Source organism: Agelaius tricolor, unplaced genomic scaffold (assembly GCF_023055355.1).
Source record: "Agelaius tricolor isolate 1412-34295 unplaced genomic scaffold, bAgeTri1.0.p SCAF_1, whole genome shotgun sequence".
In the NCBI taxonomy this organism is placed as follows: Eukaryota; Metazoa; Chordata; class Aves; order Passeriformes; family Icteridae; genus Agelaius; species Agelaius tricolor.
Genome location: NW_027269261.1, coordinates 30,153,522 through 30,173,297, shown reverse-complemented (window position 1 = coordinate 30,173,297; position 19,776 = coordinate 30,153,522). Strand labels below are relative to the sequence as shown.

At 36.3% G+C, this 19,776-nt stretch overlaps 1 protein-coding gene across 5 annotated transcripts in view; it reads right to left on the bottom strand.

Moving 5' to 3' along the window:
- Positions 1 to 41: 41 nt before the first annotated feature.
- The window catches only part of KIF6 (kinesin family member 6), a 160,356-nt gene continuing 140,621 nt past the window's right edge, over positions 42 to 19,776 (bottom strand). For 3 of the 5 annotated variants that reach the window (XM_071428240.1, XM_071428252.1, XM_071428269.1), the window contains 4 exons: positions 18,503 to 18,591; positions 11,385 to 11,474; positions 8,841 to 8,941; positions 4,615 to 6,052 (listed from right to left, as the gene is read on the bottom strand). In XM_071428240.1, coding sequence (XP_071284341.1) covers positions 6,036 to 6,052; positions 8,841 to 8,941; positions 11,385 to 11,474; positions 18,503 to 18,591 — 297 coding nt within the window. In that variant the 3' untranslated portion in view covers positions 4,615 to 6,035. Of the gene's footprint in view, positions 1,610 to 2,643; positions 2,691 to 4,614; positions 6,053 to 8,840; positions 8,942 to 11,384; positions 11,475 to 18,502; positions 18,592 to 19,776 lie in introns of those variants that run through there. The other 2 variants (XR_011679349.1, XM_071428261.1) reach the window with 2 other exon arrangements.

The following is a 19,776-nucleotide window of genomic DNA, read 5'->3' as shown; positions in this document are numbered from 1 at the left end:
CTGTATTAATATTATTTTATTAATATCTGTATTAATATCCCTGGACTTGCCATTTGTACTGTGCTCGTAACAATCCAGAGGAGGATGGCTGACCACCAGCAGCAGAAGGCCACCTACCACTCTGAAAAGTGAAAACGATTGTGGATAATTCCCAGGAGACCATCCTGGACTTTGTCTGGGGCTGTTCTGTTAGTGTGAGTAAGGAAACAGAAAGATTTCAACAGGGAAGTGCAATGTGTAGGAACTCAGAGCCTTGGTGGTCTGGCATTTCTTTTCAGCTGAAAAAGCAAAACATTTGGGAGTTAGAATTTAGAGCACTGCAACAACCTTATGAAGCAAACTGACCTGAATCAGCTGAGAATCCAGCTTATTATCACTGATGGAAGGCCTTTTCTTGTTCAGTGCTAAGGATGACATCTACTTACACAGTATCCAACAAGATCATCACTCTTGTGTCCGACTTCCATAACTAAAAGGTACAGCTTTTTACTCCATTTCCACTGCAATTATATGGGTAGACAAGCCTGGAGTATTGCACTAGCAGGGCTGTCTCTGGTGGGAGCTCCAGGTGTTTGTTGTTGGTAGGACCCATGCCTAACCAGGCCAAGAGAATGCCAGCCTACCTGCTTTCTGGAATGGATGCAAACCATGGAATTGTGCACAGCTGTGCTGGGACAAATTTTCTCAGTTGAAGTACATTTCATAGTTAAGGGTATGAAACTATATGATATAAATGAACAAATACAGCCCATAATCAGATTTTTTTTGTCCCCTTCTGTTCTTTCCGTTCAGATCAACAAAGCATGCCAGCTGACAAAGTTGGCAGTATAAATTATGCCTTAAGAAAAAATGTCCACACAGACTTACTTTTGGGATCTTAATTTTCTAAGGTTTTGCAAATTGAGTCACTAACATCATCACAGTATGCTTATTTCTATAACACAGTATTTTCTACTGGTTTGTTTCTTTCCCCCTCTAGTGTTAGGTTGTAATATAGGAACCAAATAAAGACACAATCTGTGCAGCAGCCCAGAAATGATGCCTTGCCACAGGAAAAAAGAAAGCCCAATATATACATTTTGAAGTAAACTGAAGACTTAATGGTTTTTGTGTGAGTTCTGAATCTGGAAGAGAGAGTTCAGCATGGCTTACCACATCAGAAATTAAATTTGGCTTCCAGGTAAAAAGACATCATATACAATGTGCTGAAACAACAATACTAGCAAATCACTTTTTATGACAGGATGACAAAGCACACTCTCTAGTCTTAACTTCTCTTGTTGCTTTTCTAATGCTCTTCTGATTACAAAATAAACAAAACCTGAGTTCACAAACTTTAGGAATAAAAAATGCAGTATGCAAGAACTTTTTAATAGTAGCTGAACGTGGAAGTAGACTGTTCTTCCAAGGTCCTGCTTTTCCAGTGCTCCTTGCCAATATAGAATGTAAGAGTGCATCTGCTTTCAAAACTAGGGAATGACTTCTCACGAAACATATTTTGAATCCAGGACTGGACATGATCTCCTTGATTATTCCTTCACTTGTCTTTCTTCCTCAGTGTGACTGACCCAATAGGATCCATCTTTTCCCATAGAAAATCTGAGCCATTCTGGAAATGACAGATACCAAAATGACATCCTGGTTTACAATACACATAATAATCACTTTTTATGTATCACTTGGAGCAAATCAAAGGATTCAGTGTTCTCCAAATGCTTTACCTATTGTTCTTACAGCCCCTAACAAATCTTGAACATGGATAGATGTGAAATAAAAGATAGGCCAAAAAAATAAGTGACATGGTTTGCTCACTTTCCTCTTTGGTTTTCAAAAGGCAGAAAAAAGTACCACTGTGATCAGAAGTATAATTTACATCAACACAAATAAGCTGTTTCTAAATTAAGTAATTAAATAAGTCAAAAGATATCTTCACTGATCCTGATATTATGAAGCTTCTGATAGAGAATGATTTCTGGACTAGTTTTTTTGGTAGAAATGTCTCTGTACAGAACTAGTTGACAAAGTGGATGCAAAGATCTGGGGATTCATTCTTTCACATGCTAAGCATTTCAGCAAAAACAGTTTCTACAAGGAAATACTGAATTATTTTAATTAGTTTTGCTCCTTGAATGACTTTTAAAATCTGCACTGCAGAGAAAAATTAAGGAAATTATTTTTAGAACCATATTAAATATAAATAAGAGAACCATTTAATTTATTCAGGCATGACAGTTTACTTTGCTTGTCTTATCGATGGGATTTCAAAGCAAACATTGCAGGAAGTGAAAATATTAAGAAAAAAATTTGTAAAATATATTTTTTAACATTGATTAAAGCAACAATAAAAGTGATTAATATGAAATAATATAAAGCCAGTGGTTTGATTGTTGTGGTTATTAAAAATTCACTGTGAAAAGACAAACACATTCTATATAGAGCTACCAAATATGCTATATGTAACAAGGCACGTTCAGATGTTCATCTTCTTGGCATCCATATTCACCAGCTGCATGTTTGCAGCAACATTTATAATACCTTAGCATTTTATTATGTTGAAGTCCTCTCAGTTTATACTAATAACATAAAATAATTGCATCCCATGATTGATTAAACCAGGTAAGAATATATACATTATATACTTACACTGTTACACACTTGTGAACCTTATTACTCCTCTTCAAAGCTTCTTTCTTTGAAAAACACAGGAGTGACAGAGGGAGATTGAGTTAGGGCATGTCCATATTCCAAGAAAGAGAAACTCAAAATAAGGTTATACCATTTTCTTCTTGGAGCTCTCTGGAAAGCTGCAGTGGCCAGGAAGTAGTGAAATGCCCAAGCCAAAACCTGGTTAACTCACGGGTTTCACTAATGCAGGTTCAGACTCTGTACAGAACCCTGGCAGATTCAACACAAATGAGAACAGACCCTTGGCCTTTATTATAATCTGGGTCATATCCTGACCCTCCCAGAAGCTACAGTGCTGTAACACAGCAGAGCACATGCATCGTCTTCTGAAATTACCTATATAGAAGATTGGAAAAGTGTTGAAATAAAAGATGAGATGATCCACAATGCCTGGTATCAATTAATCCCAATTAATATCTGTATGGGATCTAGCATTCTAGAGCTACTTCTTCAAGAAATCCCCACCAAAAAAAAAGAAAAGATATTTGGATTTATTCTGGTTGCAGATAATAAATAAATTCTGTTTACCATATGAACATTGAACCAAATCCAGCTAGATAGGATGTGAATTGACTGAAGTGAGATGGGCATGAGGAATGCCATGCTTAGCAATGCTGTTTTACAGGTGGCTTAGAGAGGATTCCAGACCAGGATAAGTGTGGGCCTCTGATTGTTTCTTCAATGTAGCAAATGCTTGGGTTATTTCAAATTAATCTTGAAGTTATATGAAGAGAGATTATTAAAAGAAGGAATTTTGCTTGTCGGTGGCCAACAATAATTTCTTGAAGCAATAAATGCTTTCAGAAAGCCCCACAGACTTAGAGAAGAGATCCAGAAGCCCTTCAGCACCTGAGAGGAGGTCATCAAAAGCTGGAGACAGGCTTTTGACAGTGTGGCTTGTGAGAAGGAGACAGATAATGACAAAAAGAAAAGTTCAGGCTGGACATAAGGGAAAAGTTTTTGTCAAGATGACAGTCAAACATTAGAATGAATTGCTTAGAAAGGTTATGTGGTCTCCATTCTTGCAGAGTTTCAAGACCACATTGAACAAAGCCCTCAGCAGCTTGGTTTGATCTTGTAGCTCAAGCTTTTTTGAGGAAGAGGTGGGATTAAAGACCTGCTGAAATAATTTCCAACCTGAATTTTCCTGTGAACCCAAGACTCAATTTTTGAAGAGAGGAACAGTTTTTTTAAGAAAGAGAATGCTTTATGTCTTAAGACTATTATTTACTAAATGAGCAATCTTTTTTTCCACGTGATCTTATGAAAATTTTCAAAATATGCGAGAAAGACTTTCTATTTTTTTGTATGGTGTTATATATTTATACGGTTTTTTATTACTGGATGCAGTTTTGTCAAAGCTCTTAAGTGCCTGGTAAAATCTTAATCTTAGACCATTTTGCCAATCAGGTACTACTTTGTTAACAGTGATTGAATTTCACACCAAATTTATAATAGAGTAAAAAAAGGCTAGAGAATTTTGAAACAGAAGAGTAAGGAATTTTTTTTCTCTCTGTGAGTGAGATGCGTGGCAAACGGAGAGCAGAACACTGAATCATCAAGTAGTAGCAGCATCACATAACTCTTACAAAGATAGTGCTGAGATCCTTCTTTTAACCAGCTACTTAAAGATATTGGAAATGCTTCAATGTCAAAAAGAAGGAGATGTTGGACCAGTGATTCCCTTTAAGCCACCTTCAAATAAATCCACCACAAGGGGTATTTCACTGGAAACAAAAAGGGGTGGTTGCTTGACCCAGCAACATTTTGGAACCTGTGGCTCTTCTCCAGCTAGCAGTGTTGAATGGAAGCAGGAATGTGGTCCTGCTCTCCTCAGCAAAGCTGTATGAACAATAATGCAGATCATATTTAATACACTGTTTATATATAAAAGAGTGAGAAGAAGAAAAATAATGACAGACATAAAAATTCTGGAAGAAGGACATTTTAATATAATCTCCAACAAAGCAGACATATAAAAGGGAGAAGGACTGTGGATTTTTCATATTCTGATTAAATCCTTGAACTCTTCTCAAAGCAAGAGTAGATCTGACTTTTATCTTAGTTTGCAGATACCAAATTCTACTAAAGCTTACCACTTTATATGGTATCTGTGTTGACTTTTACAGAAAATTAAAATGCAAAAAAAGGTACAACTTTAATATTTTTGAACTGATTGCATATTAATTGTTAATTTGACAAACATATTTTCTGTAGGTTTGAAGACAGCAATTCAACATGTACTTCTATATAATTATGAATTTGACAAAGAATTAAGTATCAGCATGTATATAAAGAAATATACATCCTTGAGAATATGTGACTTCTACCAATATATTGCTTTATTTTTATGTGAACAATCCATACACCTCTAAATGCATGACTATAAAATTATCACTAGCATAAAAAGTGACAGCTTCAATATGGTAGTATGTATATCTCAGAGAAATAGACTGTACTTTGCATTCAACTTTTTATTTTAATTTGAGGTGTAAAACAAATTGTTTCATAACTGGATATTATGCAATAAAATAGTACCCAGTCAATAGTGAAATTACATTGAATATAAGATATAAATGCATTTAAATTTTCACATCTCATTGGTATTTCACAAGTATTGGCTTTGTTCTGTTTAAAGCCTATTTAGTGTAGTTGTTTCTTCTAAAATCTGTATATTCTGGGAGGGTATGCATTTTGCACAACATATAATCCATTCTGTACAACATTTAGTCCATTCAAATAAAAAGAAAACAGCTGGGAAATTTTGAGCTCTAGAATTACTTCCTAAAATACATTTGGTTTTATATTACAATGCAATCTCAGTATTCTAATAATCTGATATGAAAATTGTTATTCCTTGAGGGGGAAAAAATCTCAAATGAAATTTTATGGAATTTTGTAATACAGATAACTACTGTTATTGAATGACTATCTCTTGATGTTCAATAGGTATAATTAACGAAGCCTTATGCAAATCAATGCAAAAAACCCCTACCAGCAGTAATAAGCCTTTCCCAGATTAAAGATGTATAAGATCATTAATACATTAGATAATTTTAACATTTAGAAATGTACAATGAATTCTCATAAACAAAAATGTTTGTAAAACTCCTGATTAGTTGTTTCAGTTTTGTTAATCTTAATGGAAGGTGAAGATACTGAGTGCAAATACTCAAATATCTATTGTCAGAGAAATGGATTTTGCTGTCAAAGACAATTTATATGCCATTACCAATTAAACCTGTACATGTGAAGTACTTACTTGTACCTGTTTCTAAACAGAAGAGGAAGGGAAAGAATAAAGAACTTTCACAGTTTCTAAAAGGAAATAGTGGAGTCTGACAAGAATTTCATTTGTTCCCCAAGCCTGAAAGGAGATAAAAAAATACATTAGACTACATTTCAGATTCCATTGTCAGTTTTAAAACAAACTTCAGAAATACAAAACAGAAGAAAGAAAAAAAAATCCTTTAATTTAAATCTTTTAAGACACAAAAATCATTCATCTACTATTCTGCATTTTCATTTCTCTACCCAACACTGAATGTGGCATCAAAAGCATGTTTGCCGAGTAGCCCTATTCTAAAAAGCTTTCCAGTGTTAGTTATTACAGTGCTCCAACAATCCCAGCAAGACCCTGTGAATGTACCTGCTTTAATTCTGCTCTGTTTAGAAAGCAAATGGTAATAACCCACAGTCCCTGAGGTAATCTTTACTGAGACCTCTCATTCCCACCCCTGCATTACTGTCACTAAGGAAATTGAGCATTCCCATGCTTTCCATTTATGAAACTTGTTTTCCACTCTGTTGGCTTCTGCACACATTTTTTTCCCCCCACCTCTAATGTATAGTAGGGCCCCCACCTTGCTTCTAAGATACTAATACAACAGTTTGAAAGGATCAGGATCAATAAAGGAAAGAGCAGTAAGGATGTTGACAGTTTTAAGCCCAGCAGACTTTGGCTTGGCTGACCCTATGCTTCCTCATGTTTCCTGCAGGGCACTGTGTGTGTAACAGCCATGCAGAGAGAGAATACATTTGCATGCAAATGTAGAAAGGATTGTTGAACATCTCAGTTGAAGAGAGTTTAGTAAGGAAGCAAGAGAGCACTGAAGTGGGACTCAGCACACTTTGATCTGTGTGAAAGTGTCTGATGCAGCTTAATGGCTCTGGGCAAATAATTTCTCTTATGTTTTTCATGTGTTTGAAATTTCTTGAGGAAAAATTACATGACTGATGACACAGTGTTTTTCCCCCAAAGTTTGAAGGGAGACTACATTCTTCTTCTACTTTTCCTCTCTACCTAACTCTACATCTGAGAGTTTTATTTTGTGGGAATGGGAATGGGGACATCATAGCCCCCATCCTTGTCCCATAAAAGAAAACCCTCTAGTTCTCCTCCTTTATCTTGCTAAATTAGAATTTACAAACTTTATTTGCTCAATGGTTCATGCTATCAGTGGCTCCATCCCTTAAATCTGGAAGGTTTTGCCTTTCCTCACAAGGAAGAAAAGCCTTTTTTTATCTGCTAGGTTGACTCCAAATCCTTCTCAGAACTTGCTGCGGAGTAGTCTCTTGTCTGTGACACATCAGGTCCCTACACATTTGCTGAATTGATATAGCCTCTTTACATTTTTATTCTCCTGCTCATACTTAGCAATTTGTTGAGTCATCCAGCCCTGCACTGCCAGGAAGAGCAAATGATACTCCATTTCTTTTTCATCCACTTAGGGAAGCTCATCTTGTCTGACTGAAATTCAGAATAATTTTAAGTGTTGACTGTCCTTTGTTCCACAAGAATACCTTTTATGACTTGGGGTCTAAATAGCTGTCAATGTTGATAATGTCTAGTCCCTTCTGAAACTGATGGATGATGCCAGGTGATAGCCACTGGCTGAAAACAATCAGGATGGAAAAGGCATTTGAGAGAGACATTTTTGATAAGGTGTGATTTAGGAGATGATTATAGGATAAGATGTGCTCTTGTTAATTACATTACTCTACATCACACATTAAGTTAGATTTGAGCCTTCTGAAGGCCTGAAATATTTGTTGTAAGACATTTATCTCTAACCTTCTTTTGATGAGCTGCCTATAAATCCAGTTTAATTTCATTTGGAAAACAAACCTGACTACAGCTTTTCTAAATAAAGACAAAAGGGATCCCAAAGCCTAAGCGTGCTAAGTGTTTGCTTTGGATGAGTGTAGGGTAGAGACACTGTATTTTCAGCCAGTGTGTGTTTACCTGACAGTTTTCTGATAAGGAGTGTGATACCAAAGCCCCACTTTGTGACAGTGCTAACACCATCTGCCAGGTGCAGATAGCTTGTTGAAAAATGCTGTCGTCAGCAGTGAACTGCTGATGGAAAGTTATTGCTTCAGTAACCACTAACATGCTCATATTTTGTATAATTGGTTGCTGCCACTAAAAACTATTATTCAGGGGGAAAAAAAGCACAGGTCATTTTTCTTTGTCATAATAAATTTTAGGTTACCTTGCAGTGACACTGTTTATTTATTGCTTTCTGCTTCCTGCCAATTTTACTTATCTACACTCTAGAGTGAACTTTATTACCTTCCTATGATTGTTCTTGGTACCTGATTTGATGACAAATACTCATAGAAATTTTCATTAGACCTTGACATAGTGAAATATCTGTTGAGGGTATTCTCTTTCCAGGCACAGTGGGCCAGTCGGCCTCCTGAGGCAGGGGTACAGCGCAATCATTTGAGTTATCTTTATTTGGTTTCAACTGTTACAACTAAATTTATACCAGATGAGAATCAGAACACATAGTTTAAAGAAAATCTATAGAGAAAAATTTGGATCATCAAGGAACCACATTCAAATGCATTTGCTTAAGGGTAAAATAATATACTATGCAGGTTGCACAGCCATGCATGCACCAGATATTCACTGATGGTGGCTTAGTAAAACAGAGAGCCTTCATAATTTTTCACTGCAGCATTGAGCCACTTAAGAAATACATGTGAAGAACCTCAAGAGTTTAGAAAGGATGAGAACATAATGTAATAAAACTGAAGCCAGAATCAGTTTTCACTTGCATCAGTGAAATGTGGATTAAAGCTATTTTGACTTCAAAATGCTGTACTGGAGATTTTGGTTTGGCTTTCTATATTTTGGCAAGATTTACCTTTCTTCTGGAGGATGTTCTGTCTTGCTTTAATGAAAGCTAGGATGTCAGCATCAGCCTGGCTGTCTCCAGTCAGAGGAATAGATGAACTTGGTGGGGTCCTGAAATAAGAAAGTATGCTTGTGAACTCAAGGGAGTAAGAGGTTAATTTTTCTGTCACGTCTTTTTTTTCACCATAAAGGATTTTATTCTTTAGATGCATTGTTAGATATGGCACAGTTTAGCAGAGAATTGATCTCAAGACTTCTTAATGGCCTTATGTAGGTTCCTAAGATTAGCCACCATCTCTTTAGTGTGGGAAGGCTACTTGCTTATCAGCTATAGACCTCTCGCAAAGGGTTAAAAATATTGTAGTGCTGAGTCAAAGACTTAATTACCAAGTGGAAAAGCTTAATGTAGTGAGTTTACCAAGGAAATGATGGATGTGACTATGCCGTGTGTTTGCTTGCTTCAGGCTGTTATACATCTGAACAGATCAATAGAATTTTTGCCTACTTTGGGGGAATTAAGTTTTCATACATACACAGAAGTAAACAATCACATGGTACTCAGGACATTATTGTATTTGCAGGGCAATGCCCTGACGAAGCAGGAATGATGCATCTGACTCCATGTTCTCAGAATCCCTATTTATTACTTTATTATAGTTTTTTTTACTTTTATACTATGTTATAGTATAAAATATATATAGTATATATATAGTATAGTATACTTTTATACTATTAAAGAATACTATACTAAACTATACTAAAGAATACAGAAAAGATACTGAATGCTGAAAAGATAATAATTAAAACTTGTGACTCTTTCCAGAGTCCTGACACAGCTTGGCCATAATTGGCCAATGAGTCAAAACGACTCACACCAGAATCCAATGAAATAATCACCTGTGGGTAAACAATCTCCAAACACATTCCACACACGAGCACAACACAGGAGAAGCAAATGAGATAAGAATTGTTTTCCTTTTCTCCGAGACTTCTCAGCTTCCCAGGAGAAAAATCCTGGGCGAAGGAATTTTTTCAGAGAATGTGAACGCCACAGGGCATCTCCTGACAGACCAAATCCTTTGTGCTGCTGAATCTCCAGTTCCAGCTGAACTCATGTACCTATGCTGTTAAATCATTGACTCATGACTGTTTTTAACAGATACTCTGGTGGTGTAAGATGATGTAATACAATGAAGCTGTTCTACTCAGCTGAGAAAGCTAAGAATTTCCACCTGCATCTTTAACCTTATTTGAAGATTGAGCACTAATTGGGAGATGAGAAATACAGCAACAAAAAATTACAATACAGAGGGACAAGGGGAACTAAAGGGAAAAACTTTTTTTTTTTACATTTCATACCTCTGTAATTATAGTTATTTTCACTGTTCCATACTGACTGCAGCAGTAGGTGGTTTCTATGACTGACATATGCAGCAGTGTAATATCCTTGTCTTTGTGCTACTAATTAAGTTCTCAGTTGCTGAATCAGTGAACCAAAATGGAAAAACAAGGAAGAAATTACTCTGAACTTAAAACTCCCCTATTTTTATGTAATTTACAAGGTAATCACAGAACACCAATAAGGGACTATTCTTGATTGATTTTCATTTACTTAGCAACAATACAAAAAATAAAAACCCACAGGATATTGAGAAGGTACTCTCTAAATTCCATTTTAGCTTCTATTTTTCTTCTGCTTTTCTTAAACCCAAATGCAATTTAAAACATTAGGTTTTGGGGCATGACATTTTCCACGATTATTTTCTGCTCTAGAAATGGATTGTTTTGGAAAATGAAAGAAAAAACCCTTGTGCTTTCTTCTTACTAATGCATTAACTTGACCATATTTTCCTAAGGGCATTGATAGCCAGAACTGTTGAGCACAATAAGAATATAACTTCTGGAAGCAGAGTGACTTGGCATAATGTTTCAGTGGGAGAATAGAATGTGGAAATAAACACACTAGAAAAAATAGAGAGGCTCAAAACCCTAGTAGTTTCTGTTAACCTGATAAGCTAATTTTGACAAAGCAGTTCCTCTTTTGAGAAAACATGACATATAACCTTTGCCAAGCCTGAAACTTTTGCCATTTTATTTTAACAGAATAATTTGTGGGAGGGACATTAAAAATATTTTAAAGACAAAATCACAAGTATGAAAAAATCTCTGCCTAGTTCCTGCATTCTAAAATTCTTCAATACATACACACTCTGATTTCACTTATTTTCAAATGTTTTTATTTACTCTTTCAGAATACCTTTCTCTGAAAAGGCTGGGAAGGCACAGTCATGAATATTCATAAGTTTATAGAGGAAAAAGCTTCAGGCCAAACTCGAAACCACCTTTGTAATCCTGATGATGCAGCAGATTGGTGTAAAGCTATGCTGCAGCCTGCAGTTGGTTTGGAAATTAGAGGAAAATCTGCAATTTGTAAAATTTTTTATTTTTATATTTCAAGGAGACTGTTTTTGAATAGATGGATGGAGGACTGTGAAGGCATTATATTATTTTATACTTTGCTCTTTCCTCTGAGTAGCCAAGGTATAGTTCTTACCTTGTTTTTAAAGTTGGGCTACCAGAAGTGACTGAATTGTTTTTCACAGGTGGATCTTCATTAGGGCTCTCTCTACTGGTGTCTGAAAAACTGAATGGGAAATGAAGAAATGAAGGAAAAAGAAGGAAATAAAAGAATACAGCCCTTGTGTAGGCAATATTAATACATACACTAACTAACTACAAAGAAGATGTTTTTCAAAATTTTAAAAATCTATATAAAACACTTGTTTACTGAAAGAAGATTTTCAGTTTAATCCATATGATGATTATGTTTTTGTAGAGAATGTGGCTATGAAAGAATGACAAATACCTTCACAAAAAATATACTTTTAGTATTTGCGTTCTAAGCAGACTTGTAAAGCACTTTGATATATTCGATGTACAGTTTGTAATGGTATATTTAGTTCTTAAACTGAGTATTAGCCAAGTGAGGCCCTTACTCATTTTCTGTTCTTTCTTTAGTCAGGCAAAGTTGTTACCAAAATCAGCGAGAGACTGGGTAAAAATTCAGTGAGGACTTTGGGATGGGGCTTGTTGATGATAGCCAAATATATTGCAAACAGCTGCTGTGCATTCCTGCCTCTGCAGATATCATTATCAAGGAAGCTCACTGTTAGGGAGATGGTTTTCCACCACCGGATATCTAGAGACTCTCTGCTTTTCTTGGGAGTTGCACATACTGCCAGATCTGGTGCCAATCTTAGAGTGGAAAAAGTAAATTACTCAGTGTAAGGATTTTTCCAGTAGATGGCAGGATTGGCAAGTTCTTGCTTTTCTAGCTCTGCAGTAGTTTGTTCATTGTTGGCTGATGAATTGATATTTCTGGCAGAGAACTTGAAAAGGGAAAGAAATTTATTACTAAAATTTTACTGTTTTACACTGTGCCAGGTTCAGTTTTGCAGAAGATATTGTGCCCAGGAGTATAAGTCATTTTCAGCTGAACAGCTCCAGGTTTGCTGAATGATTCTCTTTAACTCCTCGAGTCCCATACCATTCACACCTCCCTAATTCAACTAAAGCAATATCTTATTTAATGTCAATAATATTCTGTACTTTATTACATCTGCATATTATAAGAGCTAGAAAGGATGTGTGATGTTATTACCTACTATGTGGTTCAACAATGTCTGGGAACCTTATATCGTCATTCTGCTTTAGGATTTCCTGAACATTTTTTCCACTGATTTGGCAGTTCTTAAAAATGAAGTGATTAAGTGTTTTAAATTCAGTTTTCTAAAAGGCCTCTCTGTCTGTGCCCTGAGATACTGAGGCATCCAAGTCACATAACCGAGGTTTATTAAATCTCTACACATCAGCTGAACCATAGCAACCATCCCTGCCTCTATTCTTAGCCTACAACAAACATAAAGTAATGTGACTTAATGTGATTATTTTTTATTGCTTTTTTAAAAATTAAAATAAGCATCTTTGCTTTCTCTTTGCCATGCACAAAATGTATAATTTTACAAATACTGAGTCAGCTGAAGTATTTTAAAGTTGCAGTAGTTTACCTATTTGAATTCTTTTTTTACATTGTAAAAAAAAAAAAAAAAAATTGCCCAAAATTGTTAAATCCCCATTTGAAAGGGATTTGGATTGATTCAACCCCCCCCCCCCCCCTCCCCTCTCCCCCCCATATACTAACTAAGGTGTGGCATGGTTAGAACTCTGGGCATGTCAGTTTCTAGTACATTCCTGGACCCAAGGACAATATGGCAAAACTTGCCTCAAGGAGCTCTGGTAGAATTGGCACCCATGGAAAGCAATATTAAAAAACCCACTTAGACTGATGAGATGATGCCCAAAATCAGGAAATTAACATTACTGCACTTAGAGATGGACCCTCATCTCCTATCTGGTGCCTGTGGGGTTGCAAGCAGACATTTTTATTGTGGGATGCAAACTGTTCTCCTGCAAGTTAAGGAAATTTATAAGAAAGCCTGTAACTATTTTTTGAAATGACTCAAAGTTCTGCTTCCATGTAAGAGGTTAACAATTAGTGTGCTAATCAAACAAATGAGTTCATCAGTTTGGCAAAACTCAAATCCATCTCTTATATCCTAGAGATTTCTTTAATTCCTAGGCTAGAGGGATGGTCTGTATGGGGATAATTTGCATCCTTCATACTGATGCTCTGATACTGACATTGGAAGATAAGTTGAATCATAGGGGGACAAAAGAGTGTAATTCTGCTGTGCAGTGGTTTGTATGTTCAGATATAACTTGTTCCTAGCCTGTTCTTAGAAGTCAGGACACTCATTCATCTGAGTGTTAGATGCTGTTCTAGTAATGCAAAAAATTGAGAAATGTTCTAGTAATGCTTTAGATTTAATGGCAAGTCATTATGCCAGCATGGGGTGGAGGTAATAATACCCCACTCTGTGTGACCAGCATGAAGGACTGGACATCTCAGGATGCTCCAACAAAGCCAAACAAAATTATGCCTGACAAACTTTAGTGTGATGAAAGTCTTCTTCAGGCAAGGAGTTGATCCAGAGATATCTAGAGATGCCATTCAACATTTCTTTAATGTGCAAACAGGCATTCCTGGAACACATTTTGGATTTGGGTGGACATGCAAGGTATGTAAGTCCTGTGTCTGTCTGTTGCCCAAGCTTTAACCTCTAATATTATTCAGCTTGTTTTGACAGTGTATGATTCCTATTTTCATTCTCAATCTATCTGATTTTTCCTTGAGTTGAATTTAAGAAATCTCAAAGACTGCTTCCTGACAACTTCAGTAAAATTCCTACTTTTTCTGGAGATTAAAGATAGTCTGTCAACTTTATATGTCTGTTTGTTTTCATAACCTAGTACCTGATGTTTCACCCAGTGGATAACTTTCTTTTTCTGGGGGGACTGGGGTGGGGGAGAATCCTCTGTTGAGAGTGTATGTCTCAGGCAGGCATGGGACAGGGGTCACAGAGATGTACACAGGGTTGCAGCAGAGTTTCCCTTGCTGCAGGAACCCAAGGACCAGAGACAACTGACCCACGGACTGATCAGCTCCATCAAGTACACTGGGTAGAGGAGCTGCAGAGACGATGCATGTCATGGTATGAGTGCTTAACTTGCCAGCTGAAAAATAATGGAAAATCAGGTAGATTAAAATGGAAATTGAAAATTTGAAGGTGTGTAACCTCTGTAATGTTAAGAAAACCTCAGCTGCAGTTGTCCAATTATCTGAGTTTTGGACATGAGGGGAACAGATGTTCAGTGTACAGACAGGAAAGATTCAAGCTGCTTAAAGCTGAGCATTTTAATAGCTGGCTACAAAATTAAATTTGGCCTAACTTGCAAATTCATAGATGTATTGTTCCAGTTGTTACGAAAGAATGTGAAAACCTTTGAAATGTCACTAATTGATGATGTTATTCCCAGATTATATTTTTATCATTATGTAACACTGCAGAAAATGGCAGGAATAAAAAATGATTAGACAGAAAATGCTGTAAAATATGTAAACATTGAACTTGTTTCACACAACATTAATATAGGGGGTAACTGTTGTGATCCAGGACAGTAATTGTTAAAAAAATCTGATGCTCAGAGTCATCAGACAACATGAAGATTTATTTGAAAATGACTCCAAAGGAATTTAAAGTGCCAGGAAGACTTTGAATAAGAAACAGAACAGCCAAGGAGTCTGAGGTTGAACATACTGTGGGACTTGCTGGAATAGGACAAATGAGATGCAGTAAAAGGAAATGAGTGAGGTTAAGAAAGATTTGACTGAGATAAAAAGGAATGCATTCATTCTAAGAGGAGGAAAAAAATCTAAAATTTTTGTAAGATTTGAATAACGAACATTTATATGATTCAAAGGGAATACAGGAACCCTTCAACACTACTGAAACGAAATGTTCAGTGAGAGAAGCAATTTGAATAGACAAGGATCTGATAAATTCTTTAAATGAAAGCCATTGTGAGAGAGACTGTATGAGGAAGAACAAAAGGCTGTGCTTGAATTCTGAATGCATGGAATATATACGGAGTGCTGAGCCTGACATGCATTTTCAGACTTCTTGCAAACTTGAACAAGAATCCATTAAGAGACATAAACATATATACAGTGTGAGTTCAGGTAGCACCACAGCTTTCAGACCTCACTGACTGAGGCAGAAATGGTCACTATTCAACTCTTTTATTAACATAGACTCATTTCGACACTTTAACAATTCAGCCATTTTTTCAACTGAAAAATGAGACATATTTGGCCATGCATCAAGCGCCTTTTAGGTGTGTGCATCCTTCTTAAGCCTCAAAAGGATTACCAGCCTCCCTTCTCTGTTATTTTAGTTATAAATTAACTTAGTATAAAATAAAATTTGAGCCTTCCCAAGGCTTAATTTTCTCTGGAAACATGACATATTAGGTGTGTCAAACAATAACAATGCACACAAGTCATACAGTAGAAGGTGATCAAAAGACCTTGTTCAAACACACAAAGATTAGGAATACACCTGTGTCTTTTGCATGCTGAGTTATATAAATTATTATTGCTAGCCTGAAGATTGTATTTATATCCATTCCCATTCAGGAGTTTGTCTGAATGGTTTTACTGCATGCTTACTCTGTCAATAGCACTCTTAGAATTTAGCCTACATAGTTTTAGATCTTATACTTATTGAACACACCTGTTAACTGAATTCCATCTTGGAAACAGGTTTTATTTACACCACATTATATCAAACATAATTTATGTCAGCTTTTGCTTTGGTGGCTGGTTATTCTGCTGGGTGAAGACAGCAATATCATTCCAAAAGGAGATGGTTGATTTTTATACAGGCTAGAAAAAAGTGCCATTTGTGTCTCAGGAAAATAAGTGCCTGTAGCCTGGATTCATTCTACACAATTATGGGAAGTGGTAAGTAAAGTTGCTGTGACAACTGGGGCCAAAGAAATCCTTGGGAAATAAATATTCTACTATTTTATTCTTTTAAAGTCTGAAATTTGAAACCATTACTCTAAAATGTTATTGACTGGAGTAGGGGAAAAAGTAAATTTTCATGCCCAGTGGGAGGTTAAGCCTGTAGCTCCTGCCTCAGAAAAAGCAGCAATAGTGTTTCTACTTCCATATACATGCCACTGGAAATGTACCCGAGTAAAATACGTTTAAACAGCCTAACATAAAATAAGATCAACTTTTTAGAACCATAGGAAGGAAAGAGCACTTGACTTTTAAAGATTATTGCAAGAATATTGATAGAGATGGGAAAATAAAGCTACATTCATCCCAACTGCCTCTACAATTTTAGTTCCAGAAGATAAATATTCTGTGTCTGTGATATTTATGCAAGGATCATCCAGTCAGCCTCAGTCAATATGCCCATTACTTAGACACAGAGAAACTGTTCACTGTAAAGAACATACGCTTTTTGCAGGGAATCATGTGTGGCAGTACAGGACTCTGAAGTAAGCTTGGCAGCTGAAAGCACCCAGGCACCTTTCTCCATTCTAGTCAAAATGCCAGATGGACTTTCTTTAGAGTTGTCCTCTAGTAATAAACATGAACACTAAAGGCATTTGATAGAAAAGCTTAAAAAAACATAAAGAAATCAGTTATGAGATTTTGTTTCTGAGCCAGGGAAGGAAAACGAGGATTCACCACTGCTGGAGGCCAGTTCCCCATTGCTCTAGAAAGCGCCTGGGCATTACCATATGCTCTTTTTAGTTCAAGAATTTTTAATTAGAGTGTGAAAGGCATTGCTCTCCTGAGCAATGCATCAGCACACCAACTGAAATTTGTTGTTCCCAAGATCAGTGGGGCAGAGGGGTTGCACAAGAGATGCTTAGTTCAAAGGACAGTATAGAGAGTGACAGTCATGGATTGCTTGAGCTAATTTGGCTGAATTTGTGCTAAGCTAGACCAAAAATGCTCTCATGTTCTGGTTCGTGAGCTTTTCTCTGGGACAAGTAACCTTCAGCCTTAGACCAGAAATGAACAGCACAGATTGGGCCTAAAAGCATTTGCAAAGTGATTAATGCCTAAGTCTTGAGAGGACACTGAATAAGAACCAAAGCAAAGTAGAGAAGACTGGAGTTGGTTTTCATCAGTTTGAGAGATCTGAAAATGTCTTATCAGAAAACTTTAGAAGACTATGTCTATCATTTTCTATACTGATTATGGAGCATTTACTATGGATACATGAGAGTGTTAAATAAAACTTTAAGTTATTTTACAGTTTTAAGAAAACAGTAAAACATCATTTATGCAGATGACTGTCATAAAAATGTAGGTAAAGCCACTCAGCAGAGGAATGTTAATTGCGTAACAAGGAGGAGAGAGGGGCAGAAAAAGAGCAAGAGAAAGGTGGGGAGGGAAAGAGGAAGAGGGAGGGAGAAAGAAGGAAGGGGAGAGAACACCTCCATTTATTGTCCTTGAATGTGCAAGAAAGTGCAAGAAACTTATTCCACAAACCTTTTATTTCATAAAGAAGTTACTGAAATTCAAGTGGGATCCACATTGATTAACAGTTAAAATATGGGTTCAATCAAACTGGCACAGTCAGGTGTGTGGTTTCTTGCACACTACTTTCCCTGATGGTTATGAAAAACCTATTACTGCAAATTTAAATTAGGGGTGTTAAAATCAGAGGTGACTGTTGATGAAACAACCAAGATGATTACATTTTTCTCCTGTATATGACACATCACCATCTTACAATATCAAATATAATATCATTGTGGAATAATATGCTGCATAAATGTAGTACTATGACATTTTTCAGGAGCAAGTCTATCTAGGATATATATGAAATAATTTTTAAATCTCTTTTGGTTTGAAGTCCCCTACATACATCCCAAAGGAGATACAGTCTCCTCATTCACAAAACTGACTGCTAACAGGCTTACCTTTTTTAGCTGTTGTGGGGCCCCTATAGAAAAGTTTCCAAGGTTCCAAGACAAACATGTCAAAAGAACTGAGGTCCTACCTTCAATAGGACTTTCAAATAACTGAATGATAAAATTTACTTTTTTACGCAATTGTTTCTGTTGTAACTGAAAATACAGTGTTTCAGTGTGGTACTTGCAAAAGCATTCTGGACAACTTCACTTTTATTAAAAGGGCATTTTTTCCCATGTAAGGAAGGAAAAGAAAAATAAGCAATTTACCTGATAGGTGATAGGTGCTGTGAGGATCTGATAAACTGTGGATAAACAGGATTGACAGTATTTGGTGAGTCAACCATCTCTGGCTTTTCCTGCTCATTTAGATTGAAAAACAAAATTATCAGGCTAGGATTTTTTTTAAAGTGCTTCATATTGGACTATAAATTTCAGTAATAACAAGGTAAGCAATGACTCATTCAGAAAACACAGAACCTGAATCACTCAGTATTTTCTCCACTTGCACAAACACTTCTGAACAAAGAGAAAAGTATTTAGGATTGGTTTGAGTATTTTTAAGCTCAAGTTACAGGTTTTTAATATGTAACAGCATATGTTCACTGATTTCAGTTTCTTAGGGAGCTCAGATGTATAGATAGGTCAAGATCTAAGAAATCAATCCCAATTATGTTTTCCAGTTCTCTAATCTTCTACTGATGAATCATGAGAGGTTGAATTGTGGAACTCTCTTTTTTAAGGGATGGAGAAAAATGTGCTGCTGTGTATTCAAGAATATTACTTGCAGTGCTTTGAAAAGCCTAAATATTTAGACAGGAGGGTGACTAAAACGTCATCCTCTTTGCCACCTATATGGTTAGGGATTTTAACTGGAAAAGTATTTGGTCATGCTAACTTGCAATTAGGCTGCTTAGGTGGCAGTGTATGGGTAACTAAGTTCCCAATGTTAAGTTCTGTATTTACTTTAGGCTGTTTTCTTAAAAATGTGGTTTAAATCTATACTCATGAGACTTAACCAAAATATAAGCTAAAACTTTCTTTCTTTATAACAACTTTTCCTCAAGGAGGAAATCTCTTCCAATTAATAATAAATGATATGGGATGGACTGCACTCAGCATTCTTTTTCATGAGGCTGATGTACGTTTGGCCGAGCTTTGCTGTGAGTTGCTGTGTCACTACTTGAAGACATTAAAAAAGTGTCAGAAGGGGAGCACAAGAAAGCTAGGTTGTTTCAGTAGAATGTAGTTTTCAGACTGATTGTGTTATGAACTTCCAATACAGTGGTTAAAATGACAGGTCTTTAGGTCATTTTTACACAAGTCATTGCATTAGCTCACTCTGTGCTTAAACACTGGTGGACTTCAGCTAGAGAGTGAGGAAACACCCTGTGCTGGGAGCTGATGATCCTCTGGGAGCCTAGGGAAGCTGAAAAGTTACAGGAGCCTTTGCAAGCAAAGGAAGCTAAAAAGTAATTTTTAGCAGTAATTTTGCAGCATATTTGCAGCAAAAAATGCAGATGAAATCATAGTTTTGCTAGCAG